A 27,783-nucleotide genomic window follows, 5' to 3' on the forward strand; every position below is an offset into this window, starting at 1 on the left:
ATGCCCTGCGTCCGCACGGTCCTCGGCCTCCTGGCGGCCTGTGGCGCCATCGCCTTCCTTGGCTACTGCATCTACTTCGACCGGAGTCGGCGTGGCGACCCCGCGTTCAAGCGCCGCCTGCGGGAGAGTGAGTGAGACGGCGGCGGAGGCGCGACGGGCCGGGCTGGGCGGGCGGCGGTGGGGCTGAGCGGGCCCCCGGGGCGACAGGAGCCCGCGGGGCGCACGCAGGCATCTGCAGGGCTCACGACCAGCACGTGCCACGTTGTGTTTGCAGAAAGAAGAGCCCAGCAGCGAAAGGCTGAGGGACGGGGCGCCCAGGTGAAGTGCTTTAGCGACGCTGAGGTGGCGTTACAGGGAGTAACTTCCCGCCGGTGCAGGTAGCGGCTCGGCCTCAGGGTCCCTGGCGGTTTCCTGAGCAGCCATTTCCCATTGCCTCGATGCCTGCCCGCACCCCGCTTCCGCTCAGGCAATATTTAGCTTTTATTGTCCGACAGCGGGAGGAAGGAAGGAAGCAAGAACAGTCTGGGGTCGTGAAAAGGCAGTAATAACGTGGTAGGAAAAGGCACTTCGTTTAGTTTATATAAAAGAAGAAAGAGGCGCCTTTGCCCTTCCTGAGCCACGTGCGTGCGCAGTCGCTCCGTCCTGAGCCACACCAGACACTTAGAGAGACCCAGGTCTGCCCGGCCCGGTACGGTGCTGAACCGCCCACTCCTGTTCTACGAGGCCTTTCTTCTAGCTCAGAAACAGGATGTATCCTCTTTTTCTCCAAAATGGAATTTGATTAGTCGTTTCGAAGTCGTTTTGGGCTTCCCTGGTGGTTCAGTGGGTAAAGCGTCTGCCTACAATGCGGGAGACCCGGGTTCGATCCTTGGGTCGGGAAGATCCCCTGGAGCAGGAAATAGCAACCCACTCCAGTACTCTTGCCTGGGAAATCCCATGGACTGAGAAGCCTGGTAGGCTACAGTCCATGGGGTCGCGAAGAATCGGACACGACTGAGCGACTTTCCCTTCCCTTTGAAGGATAATCACAATTATCTTGGTGATTGGTCCAACTTAACCAACTCACTTCATTTCTCAAACAGAGCGTTCTTGGGCTGTTCTGTGAAATTTTCATTCGGTTGATGCTCATTTGAGTGCCTCGCATTTGAGTCGCTGCCCATGTGAGGCATTGTTCTAAGTGTGGCAGAGGTTAGCAATGGCGAAAGAACATGCCCCATGTAACAGGAGCACAGGGGATTCCCTAGTGCTACTGCTGCTGCTGCTGCCAAGTCACTTCAGTCATGTCCAACTCTGTGCGACCCCATAGACAGCAGCCCACCAGGCTCTCCCATCCTTGGGATTCTCCAGGCAAGAATATTGGAGTGGTTGCCATTTCCTTCTCCAATGCATGCGTGCATGCTAAGTTGCTTCAGTCATATCTGACTCTGCGACCCCATGGACAACAGCCCTCCAGGCTCCTCTGTCCACGGGATTCTCCAGGCAGGAATACTGAAGTGGGTTGCCATTTCCTTCTCCCATTCCCTGGTGACTCAGTAGTAAAGAATCCACCTGCTATTGCAGGAGACCCCGGTTCAGTCCCTGGGTGGGGAAGATCCTCTGGAGAAGGAAATAGCAACCCACACCAGTATTCTTGCCTGGAGAACTCCACGGACAGAGGAGCCTGCCAGGCTACTGTTGCAAGAGTCCGACGTGACTTAGCGACTAAACAACAACATCAGGAGCACAGAGGAGGCTGCTAAGTCGCTTCAGTCGTGTCCGACTCTGTGTGACCCCACAGACGGCAGCCCACCAGGCTACCCCATCCCTGGGATTCTCCAGGCAAGAACACTGGAGTGGGTTGCCATTTCCTTCTCCAGTGCATGAAAGTGAAAAGTGAAAGTGAAGTCGCTCAGTCGTGTCCGACTCTTTGCGACCCCACGGACTGTAGCCTACCAGGTTCCTCCATCCATGGGATTTTCCAGGCAAGCATAGGATCACTTTCAGGGCAAGGTTATCATGGAGGTGTTCTTACTTATTGCTACTTTCACCTTAGAGCTTAAAACTTTATCTTATTTTACTCCTGAATCTTCAGTATGAGTTGGGCGGGGTGGGGATATCACATTTTTGTTCCACGGACTTCCCCAGTGGCTCAGACGGTAAAGTGTCTGGCTACAATGAGAGAGGCCTGGGTTCGATCCCTGGGTCAGGAAGATCCCCTGGAGAAGGAAATGGCAACCCACTCCAGTACTCTTGCCTGGAAAATCCCATGGATGGAGGAACCTGGTAGGCTACAGTCCGTGGGGTCGCAAAGAGTCGGACAGACTGAGCGACTTCACTTTCTCTTTTCACCTTCATGCATTGGAGAAGGAAATGGCAACCCACTCCAGTGTTCTTGCCTGGAGAATCCCAGGGATGGGGTCGCACAGAGTCAGACACAACTGAAGCGACTTAGCAGACTTAGCAGCCCCAGGGCTACCTGCTGAGTCATCTGAAGGCTTACTCCCTCACATATCGGGCAGCTATGGTGGCTGGCCACTTAGCTGGGACTGTTGCACAGAACAGCTACACAGGTCCTCTCCTTGTGGCATGGTCTTCCTCACAGTATGGTGGAAGGGTCGTACTGGGTAAGCAAGTTTGTAATATATTTGTGTGTGTGTGTGTGTGTGGATACACACAATTGACCCTTGAACAGCAAGCAGTTGGGGCAGCAACCCTTCTCTCTGTCAAAAATCTGAATACAACTTTATAGTTGGCCCTCTGTATGGTGGTTCCAAATCTGAGGATTCAACCAACAGCGGATTCTGTAGCACAGTAGCACTGTTTATTGAAAAAAAAAAAACCACATATAAGTGGACCTGGCAGTTAAAACCCATGTTGTTCAAGGGTCGGTTGTATGTATATATTTCTTTATACATATATTTGAGAGAAAACATGGAGCCTGCCAGGTGCTGCCAGTTCTGCCTCATTGAAACCCACTCAGTTTTGAAGGGAGAGGAAATGGACTCCAGCTCTTGTTAGAGGAGGCCAAGTTTTGGAAGTGCAAGCAGAACTGGGAATATTGCTGTGGCTGTTTTTGGAACATGCAGTTCTTCACGGAAGACTTTGGGGGTGGCAGATCCCTCTATTCAGTAAATGTTTGACAAAGAAAGGAGTCACAGTTGGGGATGGTGGGAGGTGAGGTTGGAGAGCTAATTAAGGGCCCTGCATCTGGGAAGGCTTTGAAGACCTGAAGTTAAAAAATTCAGATTCAATGGGGGAAATTACTGAAGATTTCTGAGCAGGAATTGTTTTTAAAATAAGGGGAGAAAAAAAAAAACCTTTTTACGTTAGATCAGGCAGGAGTGTGCTAGATGGATTGAAGAAAAGGAAAGTTATTGCAGCAGTTCAGGTAAGAAGTAATCAGTCCTGAACTGTAGTGGTGTCAGTGGCAAATTGGTGATGAGAGATGTGAGATAAACTTTCCAGAAAGAATAGGTAGTTCATGCTCGCTGATGAAAGGGTAGTGGAGAACAGGAGACACAGATTTCTGGGGATTCAAAATGGAGTCTCATAGAGAAAAAAGGTACAGTTGACAAAGAAAGTAGAAGAGGGAGTATTCAAGGCTGGGCATGAGAGAGGAGATGGTTTCCCTGGGCAGAGCCTGGGTCAATTCCATGGCCCTCTCCTTTCTCTGTCCTTATAAATAGTTGAAGTTAGTGTTTGTTGGTGTGATTATTTGATTAATGCTTTCTGTTTACTAGAATCAACTCCACCAGGGCAGACCTTGTCTGTGTTTTTACTCTCCATTGTCTCCCCAGTGCTTAGAACAGTGTCCAGTATATTGTAGGCACCCAACAAATATTTGTTGAATATTGTTGTTTATTGTTCAGTCGCTCAGTTGTGTCCGACTCTTTGCAACCCCATGGACTGCAGCACACCAGGCCTTCCTGTCCATCACCAACTCCCGGAGTTTACTTAAACTCATGTCCATCAATTCAGTGATGTCATCCAACCATCTCATCCTCTGTTGTCCCCTTTTCCTCCCGCCTTCAATTTTCCTCAGCATCAGGGTCTTTGCAAATGAGTCAGCTCTTTGCATCAGATGGCCAAAGTATTGGAGTTTCAGCTTCAACATCAGTCCTTCCAATGAACACTCAGGACTAATCTCCTTTAGGATTGACTGGTTAGATCTCCTTGCAGTCTAAGGGACTCTCAAGAGTCTTCTCCAACACCACAGTTCAAAGGCATCAGTTCTTCAGCATCAGCTTTCTTTATAGTCCAACTCTCATGTCCATACATGACTACTGGAAAAACCATAGCCTTGACTAACTAGATGGACCTTTGTTGGCCAAGTAATGTCTCTGTTTTTTAATATGCTGTCTAGGTTGGTCATAACTTTTCTTCTAAGTAATAAGCATCTTTTAATTTCATGGCTGCAGTCAACATCTGCAGTGATTTTGGAGCCCCCCAAAATAAAGTCTGCCATTGTTTCCCATCTATTTGCCATGAAGTGATGGGACCGGATGCCATGATTATTGTAGGCAGAGAGAAACAGCTTGTGCAGAGGCACAGACCTTGAAATTGCAATATTTAAAGTGTGTGGCCAAAGAGATAGCTGAGTGGTAGTTTGGTGTCTTATTGTGGAAGTCTTTGATGCCAAATTTAAAAGTTTTGAAATTTTTCCGTTGTGGTGGATAACCAGTGATGGTGACTTTACTTCAGGAAGTGGATGCAATTATTTCTTTTTGAAGTATGGGGTGGAGGAGGGAAGTCAAAGACAGGGAAATCAGTGGCAGTCCAGGAGGGAAATGATAAAGATCTGTTTATGTCAAATGAGGAAGAGGTAGAAGCAGGATTTTTCAAATGTTCTTTTATATAATTCTCATAACAACTCTGTTCTTCTAGTTTTATAGATTAATAAACTAAGGCACAGAGAGATATCTCTTCCTACTTACAGGATCTCTGTTCTTCTTCAGCCCAGCCCTTTTTGTTTCCCACAGCATGGTCTGTGATTCATCTGCATTAGATTTACCTGGGGCATTTGTTAAAACAGATTATTTGACCCAAGCACCAGCCATTGTGATTTAGGAGGTCAGAGGGAGCCCAGTGGTTATGCCGGCAGTAATTCTCAGACTTCAAAATTCAAGAGTCATCTGAGGAGCTCATTAAAAATCCAGATTCCTGAGCTCTACTCAGAGAAATTGATTTGGTAGGTCTAGGTGGAGCCCAAGAAAACTGCAGTTTTAATAGCTCCTTAAGCCCATCCTTTGTGAAACACTGATCTCAGATTCTGCATAATCCCTCGTGCCCCTGGAAGCTCCTTCTCTTCTCACTAAGTGAACTCAGATCTCTAGACCCGGGGCCCCAGATTTTGCCTGCCTGCCAGACTCTGTAGTCTTCGATGTTCTGTTGGCACCTCTGCTTTGTGTGTTCAGAAGTAAATTCATCATCTCATCCCTTGCCAGTGTTCCTTCTCCTGTTTCCCTGTGATGCTGATATTGCTCTCTGTTGTGACCCCGCTCAAATATCAACCTCATCTTCCACAGTCAATCCCCAATTCTTATTTTTCTGTTTTGTGTCTCATACTCTGGGCTTCCCCGGTGGCTTAGCAGTAAAGACTCTGCCTGCTGTGCAGGAGATGGGAGTTCCATCCCTTGGTTGGGAAGATCCCCTGGAGAAGGAGATGGCAACCCACTCCAGTATTCTTGTCTGGGAAATCCCATGGACAGAGGAGCCTGTCGGGCTACAGTCCATGGGGTCAAAAGAGTTGGACACGACTCAGCCACTAAACCACGCACAACCATCTCATACTCTTTTCCCTTTCTGTTTCCATTGCTCCTTCACTACTTCAGGCTTTTATTACCTTTTACCCAGAATATTATAATAATTTCCTAACTTGTCTTACTACCTCTTATGCTGTCAGAATAAATTCCTTCTAATCTGCAGCTCTGTAACGCAGCTCCCTACTCTGCAGATGAAATATGAATCCACTTAGCTTCTCACCGTGGACCTGGCATCATGGGTGCCTTCTATATAGATAGCCTTCTTTTCCTAGGAATTAGACATAATATATGGAAAGCTTTCAGTCCATAGCTGGGCTTCAGCAACTGGTATTTATCATTGTTGCTTCATTCACCGTATTATAATCCAGCTACGTAAGATCACTTGATATTTTCCCTGCAATTTTGTGTCAGTTGTACTTTTTTTTTTTAAATTAGACCACTCAGGATTTCTTCTTTAAAAAAGTTATTTAATTTGTTTGGCTGCACTGGTTCTTTGTTACTGCATGTGGGCTTTCTCTGGTTGCCGGGAGCAGAGAGCTACTCTTCGTTGCAGTGTGAGGGCTTTCGTGTTGTGGTGGCTTCTCTCACTGCAGAGCATAGGCTCCAGGCATGCAGGCTTCGGTAGTTGTGGTGCACGGGCCTAGTTGCCCCGCAGGATGTGGAATCTTCTTGGACCAGGGATTGAACCTGTGTCCCTTGCATTGACAGGCGGATTCTTAATCACTGGACCACCAGGGAAGTCCACGTGTATTCTTTCTTCATCAGACTTTCACTGAGCTTCTCCACATTTCAAATGCCATCTTTTCTGAGGAACTTTCCCTGGTCTCCCAACCAAATGGAATGTGTTAATATTTTGAGCCTCAGAAGACACTGGACTTTGTTGTTGATGTGTTACTGATCTCAGGCATGCTTTTTTCTCTTGGTTAGACTCTGGGCTCCGTGGGGATGGGCACGGGAGTCTAGATCTACTTCCCTCGCCAGCTCTCCCTACAGTGTCCGGTTCACTAAACATCTCTTGAATGAAACTTGTGATCGTCAGCATGTCTGCTGAGAAAAGCTTACAATCTGCTGGTTCATCCTATTTAAAAAAGATAATTCTTAGGGAAAACAAACACAAAAACCCTCCAGATATAAAAGACTGAAGGTGAAGTGACTGTGGAGTGGGTACTTTGAGCATGGTTTGCCCACGTTAGCTTTAAAGACAGCTCTTAGCTTAGTACCAGTGATGATCCTATCCTGTGAACCTGGTCACTTTCTTGAAACAGGCTGTAGCAAACCATAGCATCCTTCTGAATATCACCAACTGCCCTGTCAACCCCCATGATGCCCTTTGCTAAATCAACAAGCAGTGTTAATACTCTAAGCAAGAAAATAGGTTTGCAACATACTAAGAAAGCTACCTTTGTTACAGTTGGTTACAGTGGATTTCTCCTATGTGTACTTAGCAATCTGGGTAAAATGTGAAGTTGTTACAAGCATCTTAACCAAACTTGAATATGCCATGTTTTTCTTTTTTTTTCTTTTAGGAGGGTGAGGTTCAACTTTTTTTTTACAATTATAACCAGAGCTAAATTAAGAAATTACCCTAGTCGACTGACTTTATTTCTCAGAGTTGTTAGATCTAAATGACAATACAACTCATGAAAATATATGGAAAAGTACGAAAGCTGATGTAAAATGGTGGTCAGGGTGTCAAAGGATTAAGGTAACTGAAGAATAAAGCTGGCCGGGCTGCAGCCTGGCAGACAGTGGGTGTGCTGGTTTCACAAGGTGCCATCTAGGAAGGCCATCAAATGTGCCTGGTGACAAGTCACAACCACCATCTGCCATGTTTTTCTGCTTTCCTTTTTAGTTGCCTGAAATTATAACTCCATTTTAAGAAATTGTTTTAAATATAAGGAGCAACTGCATTTGTCATACTCTGCATTTAGAGACTAGATTCAAGATGTGCTTTTATTTTTTTTTTTTATTTTTTTATTTTTATTTATTTATTTTTTTTAATTTTAAAATCTTTAATTCTTACATGTGTTCCCAAACATGAACCCCCCTCCCACCTCCCTCCCCATAACATCTCTGTGGGTCATCCCCATGCACCAGCCCCAAGCATGCTGTATCCTGCGTCAGACATAGACTAGCGATTCAATTCTTACATGATAGTATACATGATAGAATGCCATTGATTTGCTTTTAAAATAAAAGTTAGCCTCCTAGGCTCCTCTGTTCATGGGATTTCCCAGGCAAGAATACTGGAGTGGGTTGCCATTTCCTTCTCCAGGCGATCTTCTGAACCCAGGGGTCGAACCCAAGTCTTCTGCATCAGGCAGGCATTGGCAGCTGGATTCTTCACTGCTGAGCCACGAGAGAAGCCCTCAGTTTTGCCTAGTAACCATATACCTTACAGTTGTTACTTATTGTTAAATATTCTGTGACTCTTTTAGTTGTGGGATCCAGCAAAAAATGAAAAATTACAAGAATTTTTTCTGCAAGAGGTACGAATGGGAGAACTTTGCTTATCCAGAGGTAAGAATGTAAACATACTTTTGTAAGCAGTTATTTATGATAACTGATGTTTGAGAAATATTTATAGATTGGTATTTTTATGTCAAAAAACTTAACTAGCTAGATGTGTTAACCAGCTTGCTTCAGTTAAAAGAGAAACTGTCCCAGCATTTTCACTTCATTGCTGTCCAGCTCTGTTCTGTTAAGATTCTGTATTCAAGTTTATGTTGCGGTCTTGGAAGTGGGCAGAGAGAGAAGCACAGCCAAATACAAGAACACCTTATTTACTGTCAGATAAAATTCTAAGTAAATGAGTTTTCCAAATGACTAAATGTTGTATGAATGAAAATGTAAAAAAAAAAAAATTAACTTCTTTATAAAATTTTTCCTAAGCATATTCTTAATAAAATACTTACTTTGATGATAAAATTATTATGAGTGATCATTCAGTGTCATGATACCTGTGGGGGTACCTTGCACTTAATGACCAAGAATTGTATTTTGAATTATGACTTATCCTCACATACACCAAGATAGATTTGAGAAACTTCACAATGTTGTCAGGTAAAATGATGGTAGATAATATAAATATTTTATAAACATTGTATATAGTAGTATCTTTATTGTGGTGTTTAATGCTAGAAAGAAAAATTGTTTTGAAGCTTCTTATGTAAAGCATAAATGATATTGTTGGATGAATGAGCACCATACCTATTTGTCTTTTTTTCACATATTGCAAATTCCCATGTATATCACAGTGCCTACAGCTATTTCTGCTTCTTTTTTGTCATTTTTGGAGACTTTTTTTCACTCTGCATTTAGAGGGGTAACATCCTTCAGGATTTATAAAAGCAAAAAGTAAGTCAAAATCCTGGAAAACTCAGCAATATCCAAGAATATTTTTTAATCCAATGGCTTAAATGTTTTAAGAAATGAAAAAGCCATTCAAAGGCATTGCATATTAATCATTATAATTTGAAATTTCAGTACTTTTATTCAGTACAACTATTTTCTTTAAGGTATTATTATAAATGGACTAAAAAGTCTGTTAAATGTTAGTGACAAAATGAATAGTTAGAGCTGACTTAAATGACGTAAATAGGAGTTATTCTACACAAGATGATGAAACATAAGCTTTAAGGACTTTCATTTCCAAGGGCCTCTTTGAAGGTTCTGGGAAGGTTCCTGCCAATCTTGTATTCTTAATTTCATATTCTTTTTCTTAAAAGGGGCCCCAGATTACATAAACTAGGGGCCACACAAGTCTGGATGAAGCCCTAGATACTCCTTTGATATAGAGGCAATTAAAATACAAAGAACCTTTCACCTTTAACATTTTTTGAGTTAGGACACTATAAATATGGATAGGAAAATGATGAATTATAAATCAAAAGAAAAATAATTTTATTATATTTTATTTTCATTTAATCTTTAAGAGCTATCATAGATATAGAGGTGAATATTACAAATATTGAGATGATAAAAATTGCAAACTTGAGTTTTTAGATTTTTCTCTCCAGGATGATAACATTATTTCTGTGAGCCCCTAAAATAATTAGCACTTTTAGGGTTATATACTTCTATTTTATTTCTAAAATTCTCATTGGTTGCTTATTCTTTAAATCCCCACCAAACCCAAAACCAATTAAATAAGAATCTCTGGGGTAGGACCCAGGTATCAGAATTTTTTTATTGAAGTGTCATTGGTTTACAATGTTGTGTTACTTTCAAGTGTACAGCACAGTGGTTCAGTTATACATATATTCTTCTTCAGATTTTTTTCTCTTAATACGATCTTGAGTATAGTTCCCTATAGTTCCCTTGTTGGTTACCTATTTTGTATTTAGCAGTGTGTATAAATTAATCTCAGATTTCTAATTTGTCTCTCCCCATTGGTTACCATAACTTTGTTTTCTGTTTGAGTCTATTTGTTTTGTAAATAAGTTCCTTTGTGTCATTTTTTTACATTCCACGTTAGTGATATGAGAGTGTATTTATCTTTCTGACTTACTTCACTTAGTATGACAATCTGTGGGTCCATCCGTGTCACTGCAAATGACATTATTTTGTTCTTTTCATGGCTGAGTATTATTCCATTGTTTATATGTACCACATCTTATTTAACATTCACCTATTGATGGACATTTAGGTTGCCTCCATGTCTTGGTAAATAATGCTGTAGTGAACAATGGGGTGCATGTATCTTTTCAAATTATGGTTTTCTCCAGATGTAATATACAAGTTATTATTCTTTAAACTCCCCTAGGTTATTACCACATGCTGGTTGAGAAACACTGTTCCAATGCAATAGTTTTTCAGCCAATTTTCTGTAATGTTTTCTCCAGTCACTTCTGCCACCACTGCCAACCCAGGCTTCACTACTTTGCTGTCAGGTAGTTCTGTAGCCGTCTCAGTTGTTTTTATGTCTAGGTAACCAGAGGGACCACAGAGCCAAAACTTTTCATAGAAATTTCTGACTAGCTAATTTGATTGGATTTAATCATTGGTTGACGTAATTAACCAAACTGATTAGTTTTGGGGTTATGTTAGCTCCATCAACTTGAGAGCAGTCACTATTATCCCTTTTTCTTTCATTTTAAAGGGTTTGATACAAAGTGTTTGTTTCCTACTCAGTTGTATTAAATATGTCAAAATTTCAACTTCTGTTATTAGAAAATATGTGAAGGAGAGGCAGCACACTGTAGTCTCAAGGTTCAGAAAATTGGGTGCTATTACTAATTCTGGCATTAATTAGCTTTGAAACCTTAAATTGATCTTTGCCTGATTTTCCTAAAAGGAGATAATGAGATTAAGTCATTACATGTTTTAACTTAAAGTCCTATCATTTATTTCCACTCATCACAAATTTTCATTCTTATTTTATAGCCAGTCATCCTAAAACTCATCTGTCTTCCCCTAGACACATAATTCATGGTTACACTAAATTGTGCTTCAGCTCTTTAATAATACAGTCTATTTTGTAAAAGTCTCATTTAGCTAGGATATCAAGATGTCTCATCCGTAATATTTCATCAACCACATAGGTAAAGATAACTCATCATTAATGACAGACACCAACCTTTTTAAAATAAACTCAGTATTCCCTCTTGCATACCCGAATTGCAGAACATGAACATTTCCAATTCAAGAGTGCACTTTTAAGTGGTAATTTGGGTCAGAAAGTTACTCACACTGTAGCCTGATCACAGTGAATCTAACAGGCAGCTCAACATTTCCATTTATACTAGTTATTCTTTTTGAGACTTGTTCATAGTCTTTCAGAGAAGGCAATGGCACCCCACTCCAGTACTCTTGCCTAGAAAATCCCATGGACGGAGTGGCCTGGAAGACTGCAGTCCATGGGGTCGAAGAGGGTTGGACGTGACTGAGCGACTTCACTTTCACTTTTCACTGTTATGCATTGAAGGAGGAAATGGCAACCCACTCCAGTGTTCTTTCCTGGAGAATCCCAGGAACGGGGGAGCCTGGTGGGCTGCCATCTGTGGGGCTGCACAGAGTCGGACACGACTGAAGTGACTTAGCATAGTCTTTAGTTTGATACGCTTTTGTAGTTTTAATGCTTGGTGCTTTCTTGATAATTTGTAGAACATATGTTTGAGGAACTTTAAAATCCTGCTCTAAACTTATCAATCTATTCAGGAGAGGATCGAATGGGGGTTGAACATCTCAGCAATGCCCTTTTGGTGTGTGGGCAACCACAGGAACTTCTGAAAGTTTTCAAACACACACTTCCTCCCAAGGTATTTGAGATGCTATTGCACAAAATTCCCCTTATTTGCCAGGTAAGCACATATTTATCTTTGTTAACTGAACACTGTAAATAACCATGTTGGGCTTGATTAGATAAAAATAGCGAAGTATGTGTGTGAATGACCCCAAGTTTTAAATGAGTAACATCTCTGAATTTTTGTTTGCTTTTCTTAAGATGAAACAAGTTTCTTCTTTCATATTCCTTTGACTATGATAGATTATATATTTTGTTGAGTATTATACATGTTTTAACATTTCAACTTTAAAGTTAACATTGTTTATCTTTGTACTTTCAAAGACATCACTGCTATTGACTGACTGCAGTGTCAACAGAGGCCTATAAGTGGTATTGTTAGATAAATGACCTAATGGCCTATAGAACAAATATAGAAAACTGTAAATTGTTGAAGCAGAATACTACTTCTACTTTCCAATATGACAAATCACTTTGGTAAATTTAAACATATAGGCTAGTTAGTATTCTCTTAATTACTAGTTTATATTCGTAAGTGGACTGATACCTATTAAAAAATTGGCTTATGAATGAATTTCATTTGATAACAAACTGCTGCATGTACTTATACATCGATTAGAATTTCCTGCAAATGCATGAAATTGTTTAGCTCTAGGGCGCTACTTTAACTTTGGTTTACTTTTTATTACAATTGATCACATGCAGTAGCTGAGAATATACTGTATACTGTTGGTCTAACTTGGAATCGTTCATGGTGGATTCTCAGCTGTTAAACAAAATGCAAAGCAACAGTGTCCACTAAAGCACAATAATCAGCTCTTAAATATTACCAAGCTAGTGTCAGATGGAATGTTTCCTGAAGATATATGAAAATGTAGCTAGGATAAGAATGTGTAGTGCCCACCGTAGCACAAGAAGGGAGAAAAGAAAAGGATCATGCATTAAAATGATTAGCAAGTAACTATTTTATGTATTTACCAGCAATTTGAGGCAGACATGAATGAACAGGAATACTTGGAGGATGATCGTGATTGAAAAACACTTCAACGTATCCACAGTCCAGTCAGAATGCTATGGAATTATATAGTATAAACAACTGCTCAGTGATATTTCCATTTATTTTACTTATAGTAATAAAATTTTTTCTATCTCATACATGATATTTTGCTTTAAAATTAACAGTCACAATTGAAGAAATAATGGTTTATTTTTCGAATCAACTGACCAATCTGCTGAATCTTAAGGCCTCAACAAGTGTTGCATCTTATTATTTTCACTGAACAATAAGACCTTCTATTTTGATTACTCCTGTATATAACAATTTTGTTTCTCCAGTTGTTTCCATTTGCCAGTCATGACAGGTGGTTTAACATGGTGGCTACTGCTTTCAGAGGATTCTATCAGGTGAATCCTCATTTCCAGTGCAATAGCTGTTGGCAATCTTTCATCAAAAGTCCCTCTGTTAGGACTTCTCTATCGTGGCTGGCCAAGGAGCCCTGCTTTGGCAGCCAGGGCTTCATTCTGCTGAATATGATATTCCTGAAATCTCATAGATATTCGTTGAGTCATTTTTAAATACTTCTGTAAGCAATGTTCTGAACAGGTAGTCTAGAAATAAAAAGACCCAAGAGGCAACACAAAAATATTAATTAAAAATATTGTACATATTCTAAAAGCATAACCAGTGGGTAATTTTCTTTGAATATGTTTGAGAATTAAATGGTATCAATAAGTCACAAGTGATCATAGCTTTCAACTGTTAATACCTTCATATATTTATAAAAATTAGTACATACTGAATGCTTACCAGTTTGTAGGTACTAAAAACAATGGTAAGTCCCTGCCTTCTGGACTAGATTTTCTGTAGGTACGTTTCAGTATTAAGTGAAATTCCACATTCCCATCTGTTATTCTGATTGTCAAAATGAAGGTCCAGTAGCAGGTTTGTTCTTTTTTAATGAGAAAGTCCATTGTCAATGTTGCTATTATTATTATAATTTTGGCCATGTGGTGCGGCTTGTGGGATCTTCGTTCCCTGACTGGGATTGAACCCAGGCTGTCAGCAGTGAAAGCAGAGCCCTAACCACTGGACTCCCAGGGAATTCCCCATTCTTAATTTTCAACTTTTTACTTTTTAATAAGACTATTTTACTTAGCATCTCTCAAACTTTGTCATTTATTTAACAAATGCTTAGTGGATTGTTGGTTCTATTAATATGTTAAGTTCTTGGCATGAAAATTTATCAGCATCTTCCACTGGAGGAAGTTTATGTCACTTTTAGCAAATACATGAATGTTTTGAAGAGATTATTAAAAGTTAAGATTTGGAACTGGTTAAGATTTCAGAGTCCATCTACGCAATATGAGCCACCAGATTCAAGCTCTGCTTTTTCAAAAATTAACCTGAGTTCTCAGAGTCAGACAGGAGAGCTGTGTCAAGTTTCTCTAGCCTGGGCATCTTGACTAAAAGCTAATTATTAAGAATCTTTGGGGAATACATGTACATCCATGGCTGATTCGTGTCAGTGTATGGCCAAAACTACTACAATAGGGTAAAGTAATTAGCCTCCAATAAAAAAAAAAAAAGAATCTTTGCTGTGGAACAATATTCAGCAAGTCCCTGGCATCTTCTCTTTAAAAAGTCTGCCATAGTTCAGTGTGGCTGTGATATTAAATTTGATATCATTCAACTCAATGCCACAGAGTCCTTGGCTGTTTAAGTTCCTTTGAGCAATGGAACATATAAAAGATAGCCTAAATTCACTCACACATGAAGAGATGCTCAACATTGCTCATTATTAGAGAAATGCAAATCAAAACTGCAAAAAGATATCACATCACACCAGTCAGAATGGCCAACATCAAACAGTCTACAAACAATAAATGCTGGAGAGGGTGCAGAGAAAAGGGAACGCTTTTGCACTGTTGGTGGGAATGTAAATTGATACAGCCACTATGGAAGACCGTATGGAGATTCCTTAAAATCCAGGAATAAAACCAGCATATGACCCAGCAATTCCACTCCTAGGCATATACAGTGAGGAAACCAAAACTGAAAAAGACACATGTATCCCATTGTTCATTGAAACACTATTTACAATAGCTAGAACATGCAGGCAACCTAGATGACCATCAATAGATGAATGGATAAAGAAATTGTCGTACATATACACAATGGAATATTACTCAACCATAAAAAGGAACACGTTTAAGTCAGTTCTGATGAGGTGAATGAACCAAGAACCTATTATACAGAGTGAAGTGAGTCAGAAAGAGAAAGATTAATACCATATTCTAACGCATATATATGGAATCTAGAAAAATGGTACTGAAGAATTTATTTAAAGGACAGCAGTGGAGAAACAGACATAGCGAATAGACTTATAGACATGGGGAGAGGGGAGGAGAGGGTGAGATGTATGGAGAGAGTAACATGGAAACTTACATTACCATATGTAAAATAGACAGCCAACGGGAATTTACTGTATGGCTCAGGAAACTCAAACAGGGGCTCTGTATCAATCTAGAGGGGTGGGATGGGGCAGGAGATGGGAGGGAGGTTCAAAAGGGAGGGGATATATGTATACTTATGGCTGACTCATGTTGATGGTTGACAGAAAACAACAAAATTCTATAAAGCAATTATCCTTCAATAATAATAATAAAAAAGATAGCCTAAATTCATATAATAACTTGGAACAAGCAAAATGTTGAGGGCATCCCATTTATATTATGATGACCTTAGAGAATTTTTAGTGGGCAACAGTTTTCATACCTCTTCAGGTTTTACTTCTCTCGTTGTGAAGTCTTTGACACAGTCCAAAAAGCAGGTTTCTGTAAGTTTATTGTAGGTTCCAAGAAATTCCTTAAACTACAAACAAATTAGAAGGTTCTTTAATAACAGGTTTTTAAAACAAATGTTTTAAATACTGATGTATCTAGGCAAAATATCCTGTAATACTTGAAAGGTTCTTTTACTACCTTCAATGGGTATAATATGATCTACAAAATATAGTCAGATTTTTTAGTTGAATATTTATCCTTTCCTGGATTATCTTTCAAACTATCTGAAAAATTTGCTTCATATCATTTAACATCCATCTGTGGAAATGAAATTTAAGTATTTTGTGAGATCACTGACTGACATGGTTGTATCCACTAATGCCTTTATGTTTTGCAAAATCCCTTTTCCTTAATTATATTACCTTACCTGTTTTATCTGATCAGATTCTGGTATTTGTGCAGCCATATTCTTTTGGTACGTTATTAGTCACCTGATTTAAAAGTAAAAAGTTTTGTCAGTCTGTATACAAATGTTTTTAGGCTAATTGAAGGTAATAAAAACAAGAATAGATTATGAAATAGAATTGAAACACGTCTACTTGAAATTACTGTTCAAATTTTATAGATTTCTAACTGATTATGTAATTATATGCCATGCCTCCCAATTTCCCAGGTCATTAATAAGAACTCATAGTTTAGAATTTAATTTTTTAATGTTAGCTAGCTATAAGACCCAAAATCCCTATATATCTAAATCTCCAATTTTAAGACAGTTTGCTGTTACTTTGCAAAGCCCTGGGTTAAAGCCCCATTCATAGTAGAATTTTATAGGAAAGAAATCTCTGGTGTCTATCTATGAGTACTTAAGTTAACTGTTCCACTGGTTGCTAACACAGCTTAGGCCTGTGCTATTAAAGATCCTTTTTACAAATACCATCTACTTAAGACCTACCAGAAACTTCTGAGTATATGACACTGTGATCTAACTTGGGGGCAACATAGAAGTGAAGATAAGGAAGTCAAAGAGCCTTTCTGAATTACTGGGATTTTCACATATCCTAAATGGAGGACACAGGCTCAGTTAATTCTAACACAGGAACGTGTCACATTACTTATTCTATCCTGGCTAGTTCTAAAACAGATGAAATATATAAAAGATTTGTATCAAACAGATGAAATATATAAAAGATTTGTATAAAACAAAGCTGTTTAAAACAGAAACAACATGTAAAGGAAGAAAAAACAAATGCTAACTATGTATACTGCAAACTAACAGAATTTATATGTATTATATTTAGCTTTGAGTTTCTTGGTAACCAATACAAAAAAGATAAAACTGGATATGTATACCATTCTTAGCTAATACAGTGAAAAAAAATTCTCATTTTGAATAACAGATGCAATCAATGGTAATTCCATTCCAGCATTCCCAACCATGTATAAAACTTTCCCTCTTTTGCATTTAATCTTCCCTCCTCTTTTGTCCCTATCCTGTATGTTCATGAGTATTACTGCCATTTTTAAAAAGTTATCTTTTCCACATGCCAGGGGAAGCACCAGTTCTCTTTTACTTACTATCCTAGTCATATTCCAAAAGTCTAACTGTACTGTATTTTAGAGAATCGTTGGTTTAGCAGTAACATAAACTATCTTTTCTACAAAAACTCTTTGGTGTCTGCTACAAACAATGCAGTAGCGGTTTTCGATTAACCCAACATTCAGGCAACCCAGTGTTCCATAAACACCTAGAAAGTTATCAAGAATGCTCTTTATTCCTATTTTATTTCACAGCTTTGTAAATGAGATATACATTTTAACTACATAAATTACCTGAAAAATACCAGGAATTAACTAAAGGTCACAGCTTTTTAGGTATTGCTGTGACTATCATCATTGTTATGTTCCAGGTAAGATACTTCCATTATAGTTACTCTTTGCTCACTTAAGTCATGAAACACTGATTCCATACCCTCCAACTATGGGACACAATAGAAACCCAAACCTAATGATTACATCATTTTCTAGTATCAACTTCAAACTGTTTTTACAGTTTGAGATCTTAATGGTTACAATTTTGCTAGATAGATGTGGGTAGATAATCACTCAGTAAACATTTATGTACCAAGTACATATGAAATCAGCTATGCTTCTGAGGTAAGGTGCACTTTATGACTGCTATAAAATATCACTAACCAGTCAAAGAAACAGAGGATTCTGTTAATATATCATACAAGGAGGTTTAGGATTTGTGCTTCTGGGAGGATGAGGTAGATGTGCTTTTTGCTATTTGTCTCACTAAGTACAACTAAAACCCCTGGACATTACATGCTTATCTTCTCCACCAAAGGGCTAGGAATGGGGAAGCCTATAAAACAGAAAACTTGTAAACAATAACTGCTGTACTCCAGGCCAGCACAGAAAAAACTGTGGTCTTCATCTCTACCCAAATCAGCGTATGCCAGGTAGACTTCTCCCCTCACCAGGCTCTGTAACAAGACACTCCAACTCCCACACCAGAGTAGCATCAGAGAAGGGTTATTAGGGAACAGGGGCTTTAATTCTTACTGGGCATTAATAAGGACTGCTCCCCCTAAGTGTCAGTGGAAACAGCACGGGGAGCCTTCCATCTCAGTTGTCAGTGATGAAACACCTTTCTCCCTTCCCTCTGGGGTGGTTTCAAAGGAGCCCTAGCTGCGATCAGGACCTGCCTGCTGCCCCATGGTAATGAGGCCATACCCTCCTGTGGTGTCAGTGGAGGCTATGTGGGGAGCAGTAGTGAGGCACTCCAGCCCCTCTCAGCCAGGGAGAGACCGATGACGGCCCAGTAGAGAGCCACAGCTCCCACTCTCACTAGCAGAAACGAGGAACATGGCCCAGATCCCGGAAACACACACGCCCCTCAAGTGACAGAGTGAGAAACCTGCACTTCTACCGTCACCTGGCAGTAATGAGATGCCCTCCTCTCCCCAACGAAGCAGTGTCAGGGCAGCCAGCTGTAAGAAAAAGTTTAAACAAATCTAGTCTCAAAATACAAGATGCAAAATCTCCAGGTTGAAAAGAGAAAAACCTCATACTAAGAACTAAGATCTCAAAAAAAAAAAAAAAGTCCAACACTGAGATGAGAGATACCAGAATTATCTGACAAAGATTTAAAAACAGCTATTATAAAAAAACTGCTTCAATGAACAATTAAGAATGTTTAAAACAAGTGAAGAAAATATAAAGCTCAACAAAAAGTGAAAAATATGAAAGGGAAAAAACCCCAAATAAGCTCAATAGACAGAATCAACAGCAGAATGAGAATGGGGGAATAGAGGAAAGAATCTGAAAGAAGACAGAAAACAGAATTATCCAATCTGAATAACCAAAAAATATTGCATAGAATGAAAAAAAATGAACAGAGTACCAGGGATCTGTATGACTGTACCAAAAGATTTAACATTTGTTTTATTAGAGTCCTGGAAGAAGAGAAAGAGGAGCAGGGCTGTTAAAGTACTAGAAGAAATAATGGCTGAAAACCTCCCAGATTTGGCAAAAGAAGTTTATAGATTCAAGAACTAAATTGTATTCCAAAAAGCGTAAATACAAAGATATCCGCATCAAGATACATCACGGTCAAACATTTAAAAACTAAAGACAAAAAATTTTAAAATCTGCAAGAGAAAAAGAGACATCTTATCTATAAGGGATACACTATTAGGATGACAGCAGATTTCTCACCAGTCAACCCAGAAACCTGAATCTGGCAAAAGTACCCTTTAGGAATGAAGGTGAAATCAAGACATTCTCAAACAAAGGTGAACTAAGAATTCATTGCCAGTAGACCTGCCTGAAAATAATTAAAGTTCTAAGTAGAAACGAAATTATAAAAGGAGACTTGGAACATCAGGGAGGAACAACACAGGAAGAAAGAATGACTAAGTACAGTACATTTCCCTTCTTGAGTTTCCTAAATTATATTTGACAATTGAAGCAAAAATTACTGTCTGATGTGGTTCCAAATTAAAAGACACTTGCTCCTTGTAAGGAAAGCTATGACAAACCTAGACAGTGTATTAAAAAGCAGAAAAACTACTTTTCCAACAAAGGTCTGTATAGTCAAAGCTTTGATTTTTCCAGTAGTCATGTACAGGTGTGAGGGCTGGACTATAAAGAAAACTGAGCACTGAAGAACTGATGTTTTTGATCCGCAGTGATGGAGAAGACTCTTGAGAATCCCTTGGACTGCAAGGAGATCGAGCTAGTCAATCCTAAGGGAAATCGACCCTGAATATTCACTGGAAGCCAGAGCTAAAGCTCCAATACTTAAGCCACCTGATGTGAAGAGCTGACTTATTTGGACCCTGAAGCTAGGAAAGATTGAAGGCAAAAGGAGAAGGGGGAGGTAGAGGATGAGATGGTTAGACAGCATCACCAACTCAATGGACATGAATTTGAGGAAACTCCAGGAGCACAAAAGATCAGACACAACTTAGCAACTGAAGAACAACAAAATAAATGGGTAAGTAAAGGGAAGTAAGGCTTCCACACTTCACTGAAACTAGTAATATGCTGACACCATTAGACTATGATAAGCTTTGTATATCTCATTTAATACCTAGAACAACCATTAGAAGAGAACATAAGGAGATAATACTCAAAAACATTAGATTAATAAAAATAAATTCCAAAACATATTCAAATAATCCACAGTAAGGCAAGAAAAACTAGAACAAACAAAACAAAAAAGCACATTTCAGCCTTAATAAGCAATTAGATTAAATATAACTGGTGTAAATAATCAAGAGACAGACTGGTTGAGTGGATTAGAGAAATGACAAAATATATGTTGTCTACAAGAAACTGACTCCTGATACAGAGTGAAAACAAAAGGATGGAAAAAGATTTATCATGCAAACATTTACCCAAAGGAAACTGGATATATTAATACTAGATTAAGTAGACTTCAGAGCAAAGGAATTTACCAGAGACAGAAAAGACATTAAAGGTCAATCTATCAAGAAGACACAGTTCTCCTAGATATGTGCGCCATCAGCAGCACAGCTGTAAAAGATGGAAAGAACTGAAAGGAGAAAAAGGCAAGTATAGTTGCAGATTTAAACCAACCTCTCCCATCAATTGATAATATAACTCAACAAAATCCACAAGGCTCTAAAAAACTTAACACCATTAACCAATAGGATACGATCTACATTTACAGAACATTTCATGTATCCAGGCAATAGTACTGGAGTGGATTACCATTTCCTTCTCCAGGGGATCTTCCTGACCCAGGGATCGAACCCGGGTCTCCTGCATTGTAGACAGACGCTTGACCGTCTGAGCCACCAGGGAAGCCCTAATGTAATACCACAGAATACACATTTTTTAAATCAAGTGCCAATGGAACACATACCAAAATAAACCATATCCTGAGCCATAAAGTAACCTCAATAAATTTAAAAGAACTGAAATCATACATAGTCTGTTCTTAGACCACAATGGAATCAAACTAGAAACCACTACCAGATAACTGGAAAATTTCCAAACATTGGAAAATAAACAATACACTTCTGAATAATCTATGAATCAAAGAGGAACTCTCAAGAATTTAATTAAACTAAAATACAGCATACTAAAATTTGTGTGACATAGCTAAATCAGTGCCAAGAGGAAAATCTTATAGTACTAAATGCATATATTAAAGAGGAAATGTCTCACGCGACTTCCCTGGTGGTCCAGTGGTTAAGACTTTGCCTCCCAGTGCAGGGGATGTGGGTTTTGATCCCTGGTAGGGGAACTAGGATCCCATAAGCGGCAAGGCAACTAAGCCAGTGCGCTACAACTACTGAGTCTGCCACTGCAGCTAAGACCCAACACAGCCAAATAAGTAAATTTTTAAAAGGGAACTGTCTCAAATCAACAGTCTATGTTTTTATTTTCTTTTAACCTCAAGAATCTAAAAAAGAGCAAAATAAACCCACTTAAAGTATGTAGAAGGACAAAAATAATAAAGAACCGAAATCAGTGAAAATGAAAACAAAGCAACAAACAAAAATCAATGAAACAAAGATGGTCCTTTGAAAAGACTGTAATAGACAAACCTCCAGCAAGACTAACAAAGAAGTCACAAATTATCATTATCAGGAATAAAACAGGATATGGTTAATATAAACCCGGCAGATTCAAAAGAACAGAACTATGAACAACTTTATATACATAAATCTAACAACTTATTCATGAATTTAGTATTATCCTAATATTAAAACTAGACAAGATAGTACATACAAGAAAACTATAGAAAAATATCTTCATAAAATAGACATAAGAAACCGAAATAAAAATCCTTAACAAAACAATAGCAGATATAACCCACCAATATGTAAATGTGATTCACCATTTTAATTGATGGAAAAATAAAAGTCATATGATCTTATAAATTGATGCAGAAAAAAACTTTTGATAAAGTCAGTCCCCATTCATGATAAAAACTCTGAAAATTAGGAAAAGAGGGGAACTTCTTCAACTTGGTAATGTACAGCTACAAAAAATCCTACACCCTATACTACACAGTTAATGGTGAAAAACTGAATAGTTTGCCCTAAGATAGTGAGCAAAGCCAGATGTCTGCCCTTAATACTCTTTCTCAACATACTGCTTGAAGGTCAACCCAGTGCAGTAACTCGACAAAAGGAATAAGACATACAGACTGTAAAGGAAGAAAATAAAACTGTCCCTCTTTGCAGATGGCATGACTGTGAACACAGAAAATCCCAAAATCCCCAAAGAATCTACAAAGAAACTCCTAAAACAAAATAGTTTAGCAAGATCACAGGATTCAAGATAAACATGCAAAAATTGTATTTCTATATACTTTCAGTGAACAAATGGACACTGAAAAACAGAATACCATTTATAATCACTCAAAAAAGATTTAAGGGTAAATCTGACAAAGCACCTACAAGACTTGTATGCTGAAAACTATAAAATGCTGATGAAAGAAATCAAAGACTTAAATGGAGAGACACATTGTGTTCACGGCCTGGAAGACTCAACAAATAGTGCTGGAATAACTGTACATCTATAGGCTAAAAATTTAACCTCAAAGTAAGTCTTTTACTTTCTACAAAAATTATCTCAAAATAGACTTGGGACTTAAATATAGAACATAAAACTATGAAAACTTATAAAGATAGGAGAAAATCTTTGGGCTTTAGGGCAAAGAATTCTTAGCCTTCACAAGAAAAGCAAACTACATATCTGACTGATAACTAATAAATAACCAGACAACATAAAGAAGCCTGCAGACTCTAGTAAAAACACAAATAATCGAATTGGAAAATATGCAAAAGACATTTCACCAAAAAGATTATACAGATGATGAACAGGCATACGAAGATGTTCAACATTGTTAGCCATTAGAGAAACAAAACCACAATGATATATAGCATTATACATCTATCACAATGGTTGAATTAATTAATGTACAACTATCTTATGACCCAGCAATTGTACTTCTGGGCATTTTTCAGAAAGAAATGAAAACTTATATTCACACAAAAACCTGCACATGAGTGTTTATGGAAACTTTATTCATAACAGTCAAAAATTGGAAGCAATCCAGATATTCTTCAACAGGTAGATGATTAAACAAACTGATACATCAATACCATAGAATACTATTCAGCAATAAAAAGGAATGAGGTACTGATACACCAATAGCCTGGATGAAACTCAGAGAATTACGCTAAGTGAAAAAGGCCAATCCCAGAAGGTCATATATTGTATGACTCCATTTATATAACATTCTTGAAATGACAAAATTATAGGGAAATTATTAGTGGTTGCCAGGGGTTGAGGAGGGGCTGGAGGAGGAGGAAAGTAGATGTTACTATAAAAAGGCAACATGTGAGACTTCTGAAATGGAAATGTTCTGCATCTTTACTGTATCAATATCAGTATCCTGGCTGTGATATTGTACTATAGTTTTGTAAGATGTTACCATTGTGGAAGGCTGGATAAATGGCACAAGGTATTTTTTTTTCTTACAACTGTACGTGAATCTACAATAATCTCCAAGTTTGAGGTTGCCAAGCTTTCTACTCCCTGCCCAAGAATAAGATACAGTATGCAGTGTGGTAAATGTTAGCAAATGATCAGAACTAGAGTTCTTTTGTCTTACTACTCCAAAAGCAGCCTGAAAACTGGTAAGATGACTTTTGTGGATAGGTGTTAAATGAAACCTTTGTTTTGTGAGAACTTAAATTTACAAGTTTGCAAATTATAATGCCCAAATCAGTTTTTATTACTATCCTAGTATTTCTTAAGTTTAAAATTCACATATGTGACTTTCTCAGGCAGAGGTCAGAGAGGCAGAAAGTATGAAATCTTTAAATGTTGTGTCAGTTTCAAAAGCTGGTAACACTGTGCTGACTCCTCATCACTTCCCCTTTCATATATAATTCATAGTGACAAATGATTGTTACTGGGAAGTCTTTGAAGAGATACATTTAAGGAACACCCCTAAATATTATTTGTTCTTGGTACTGTCTTCTAATATACAGTCCTTAATAGTATATCTCCTCCTCAAAATGAAATGGTTCATCTTACTTCAACAGTAGTAAAATCTGTTTCTTGAGAATTTGGAAAATTAAAAAAAAAATGTTTCTAGTACTCAAAGACCACTGTGTTAACATTATGATCTCTTTTTCTCTAGAATCATTCAGTGATATATTTTCCAGTATCAAGATTATGGTATACCTAAGTGAAGGAACTTATTCCTAGAAAATATTTGAGATGATTGAGTGAATAAATGATTTTCAAATTTACCTGACCTAAGTCTTCTAGCATTCTATTTTGCAGTTATTTAATCATTAGCTATGCTGACTGATCAAGTCCAACAGCGACACAAACCACCTGATAGTGAGAAGAGGTAGAAGCAATATAGCTGCCCTTTTATTTGGTCCTAATTACCTTTTACTACAAGCAAATGTTTGTTATTGTAGAGGCAAATATCCAACCAAGGTGATACCTCTTGTTATATGCTTTAAACCTGGAGAGGGAGGGAAGGGGTCTTAAGAATGATTACAACAATGCTAAGAAATTTTTGTATCAAAATATACAAAACCAGAGAACTTAAGAGTAAAAAGAGATGTTAGTCATCAAGCTCAAACCTTTCTTGATGCATGAGTTTCCTTTCTGTTCTGGAAAAGGAGTTGTCCAATCTTTGCTTGAATGTCTCCAGTAAGGCCTGATTTCTTCACCTGAAAAATGAAAGGATTACAGTATGACTGCTGAGGCCCCTTTAAGCTCCAAGTGTTTGATTAAACCTGAATTTCTTCTGGCTAAATCATAATTTTTGAAAAGCCTCTTCCTTTTCAATAAGCGAAATTAGTTTTCTCAGTCTGAGGTTATAGTTCTTTAGCATATGTGTTATTATGTATTAAAAAATACTTAATATCCTATTTTTCCAGGTAATATGTATGTTCAGGTGAACACACAAGGACCAACAATTCTCTGAAATTTCTGAGTATTAAAGAAAACTAGGGTGTGATGGGGAGATATCCTCTAGTCTTCAGAATTATATGCAGATTTGTACCATGTCTGCAGTCAAATTTCTAATTTTGTTCAAACTTAGTTTACAATAAGTGATTCTTCTGATATCCTTAGCTACTGTCACTATAATTAATCTTGGGTTCAGCATGACTGGTACTGGTAATCGGAAATCTTGTGATTTAAGCAGGATTCATGAATGGATAATAAAACTACAGGGTGACAGGTTATTGGCGAACAGGATATACCCATTGTAGTATCAAAGCATTTCACAGGTTACACAAAAAGAAAACTTCCCTTTAACACTGGGAGATCTGTCAGTCACCACCTTAACCAGTGTGCTACCACCTATGTGGTATTCTTGCCAGAAATGTTTGATGTGACTCTGATCATGAGAGAATAATTAGGAACATCCACAGTGTAGGACAATGTATGACTGGTCTTTTCTAAAAATTAAAGTTATAAAGGAAAAGGAGTAGAAAGAGTTGTTCTAGAATACAAGACTAAAGAGTTGTGAATTTTGGATCATGAATCAAAAAAAAAAAGCACTTTTGAGTTAAAAATAAAGGCTTCTGGGGATAATCAGAGAAATCTGAATGTTATTTTCTTAGGTGTGATAATCATATTGCGGCTGTGTAAAAGTATGTTCTTAAGGAGATACATACTGAAGAAAATAGGGTTAAAAGTCATGATGTCTGCAACTTTTAAGTGGTTCAGAAAAAAAAATGTCTGAAAGAGAAACCAAATAAGTAAAATGTTAACAACAAAAAGAAATGAAAGAAACCAGTCTTGTGAGCCATTTTTTTGGTCCAGGGCTGTCCTTTATTTGATAGCTCAGCTATCTAAACCAATCTGCACTAACTTGCTATATTGATATAAAATAGGACTTTACAACATGTCCCTTTACATTATTTGCAGCAGGTTTAGGAAATTGTGCCTGATTAACCTTAGAGAGTAGAGGGCAAAGGTCACTTTTTCTTTCACAGTTAAGTTTCATTTAGAAAATAAGGGTGATAAATTATCTCCAAAGTCTCTTACAACTCTGACACTGTCATTATATGTTTTAATTCACATAAATTATAAAACAAATTGTGAACAGGTACTACCTAAAAGCCTAATAAAGGAAATACAACTGAAGTTAACAGAAACTCATCAAGATTTAAAAGGTTCTCTAAAGCTGAGCTCTTACTGTCTTTTAATTATAGGATTTCTTCTATCAAAATAGACAGTTGAGTTGTAAAAATAAAATTTTTCATTTAACTTTTACATCAGATTACATTTTAACATCTTTTAGTAAGGCGTAAAGGGAAACGTTTAAGCAATCCATCCTCGAAAATTAGCAGATCAGATAAGGTGTGTTGGCCCTGGTATTCTCTCTAGAGAGAATTTTTCAGTTAAAGGAGGGTCTCCTGCTTGTCAGCTCAAGGTCAAGGCGTGGGTGCCTTTCAGTCTAACTCACTATCCCAAAACAAGACTCCGATCCCCCAGATCTGAAGATGGCTTAGAGCCTCGAATTCCGACTCTCGTCCAGTGACACGGTTCCGAGGGAAGTCCCAAACCCGCTCTCGGTACGCGCTGCCCGGTTCCGCAGCCCCCAACAACCCCAAGTACAAGAGGCGGCCTCCTTCAGAGACCCTGCCACCTTTCCCCGAGCGTTGCCGGCCGCCACCCGCCAGGAAACCCGGGATTCAGTGGACAGAGAAAAGAGACCATACTTAAGGATAGACTCTCGCATCCGACACCATAAAAGGCTGGGGGGCTACGTTGCCAGTCGACTTGCGAGGGGTAGGGGGCGGAGGGTCTGGGTCAGGGCGGGCGCCTCAGTCGCTGGATGAAAGAGAACACGTGGGAAAGGCGATGTCAAATGGTTCTTATACCCTTCGCCGCCGATTCGTTATAATGTCAGAAACGCTAGAGGAAAGAGTAGGTATCATAAATGAATTGTTAAGTACCATGACAATTATTTTTTTACTCTCTTCTTAGACAAAATTCTATAATTCTGACTTTCTCGCCAATATCAACTCGAATCTGTCGAAGCTTTTTGTAGAACTAATTTACTTAATCCCGCGTCCCTAACGGTCTCCGGGAGCATTACTGTAAACAGTCCCTAATAACAAGAATGGTGTATAACCAGCTAGGTCGGGAGTTCTTCAGGTCCTGGATGAGACTCGGGTGTTATTCAGTGTTTTAAGTCTTGTGGGGCAATGTACTACTGCCTTTAATAAAACAAAAATTTCACACCCGTTTTAAGTGTTTCACGCCGGCAGTTTGTTTCCACCCGGAGAGTGATGGAGAAGCACCCGACAGTGTTTAGCTTTTTGGTTGGAGGATTTGGACGATTTCATGGCGCGCATGCGTGTTGTGTTTGAAGGGCGGGTTTAAAGGGAAGTAGGTGTTGACCAGCGGGCAACTGAACTTGTCAGATTAGACCTGTGATTCCGCAGATACCGGGCTTTCGGGAGACACGGAAGGGTGAATTTAGGT

General features: G+C 38.8%; 2 protein-coding genes across 2 annotated transcripts; one reads left to right on the top strand and one right to left on the bottom strand.

Moving 5' to 3' along the window:
- TOMM20L (translocase of outer mitochondrial membrane 20 like) lies at nt 1-13,020 on the top strand. Its single transcript, XM_052646909.1, has 5 exons — nt 1-127; nt 275-318; nt 8,180-8,261; nt 11,901-12,043; nt 12,967-13,020. Exons 1-5 carry the CDS (start codon nt 1-3, stop codon nt 13,018-13,020), a joined length of 450 nt encoding a protein of 149 aa, XP_052502869.1.
- TIMM9 (translocase of inner mitochondrial membrane 9) lies at nt 12,982-27,142 on the bottom strand. The gene is made up of 5 exons (XM_052646910.1): nt 27,015-27,142; nt 24,921-25,010; nt 16,196-16,259; nt 15,761-15,856; nt 12,982-13,593 (listed from the first exon to the last, which is right to left on the bottom strand). The coding sequence occupies exons 3-5, from the start codon at nt 16,232-16,234 to the stop codon at nt 13,459-13,461; spliced, it is 270 nt and encodes an 89-aa protein (XP_052502870.1). The 5' UTR covers nt 16,235-16,259; nt 24,921-25,010; nt 27,015-27,142; the 3' UTR covers nt 12,982-13,458.
- Nucleotides 27,143-27,783: the final 641 nt, after the last annotated feature.

The sequence above is a fragment of the Budorcas taxicolor genome, chromosome 10, assembly GCF_023091745.1.
Source record: "Budorcas taxicolor isolate Tak-1 chromosome 10, Takin1.1, whole genome shotgun sequence".
In the NCBI taxonomy this organism is placed as follows: Eukaryota; Metazoa; Chordata; class Mammalia; order Artiodactyla; family Bovidae; genus Budorcas; species Budorcas taxicolor.

What these genes read in the sequence shown, in the direction of transcription:
- TIMM9 (XM_052646910.1), bottom strand. Translation starts at nt 16,234, where the DNA reads ATGGCTGCACAAATACCAGAATCTGATCAGATAAAACAG. An exon ending in AATCTGATCAGATAAAACAG is followed by an intron (nt 15,857 to 16,195) that starts GTAAGGTAATAT and finishes ATTTGTTTGTAG; the next exon opens with TTTAAGGAATTTCTTGGAAC. An exon ending in GAGAAGTAAAACCTGAAGAG is followed by an intron (nt 13,594 to 15,760) that starts GTATGAAAACTG and finishes TTTTATTTCTAG; the next exon opens with ACTACCTGTTCAGAACATTG.
- TOMM20L (XM_052646909.1), top strand. Translation starts at nt 1, where the DNA reads ATGCCCTGCGTCCGCACGGTCCTCGGCCTCCTGGCGGCCTGTGGCGCC. An exon ending in CTGAGGGACGGGGCGCCCAG is followed by an intron (nt 319 to 8,179) that starts GTGAAGTGCTTT and finishes TGACTCTTTTAG; the next exon opens with TTGTGGGATCCAGCAAAAAA. An exon ending in AAATTCCCCTTATTTGCCAG is followed by an intron (nt 12,044 to 12,966) that starts GTAAGCACATAT and finishes TGTATTTACCAG; the next exon opens with CAATTTGAGGCAGACATGAA.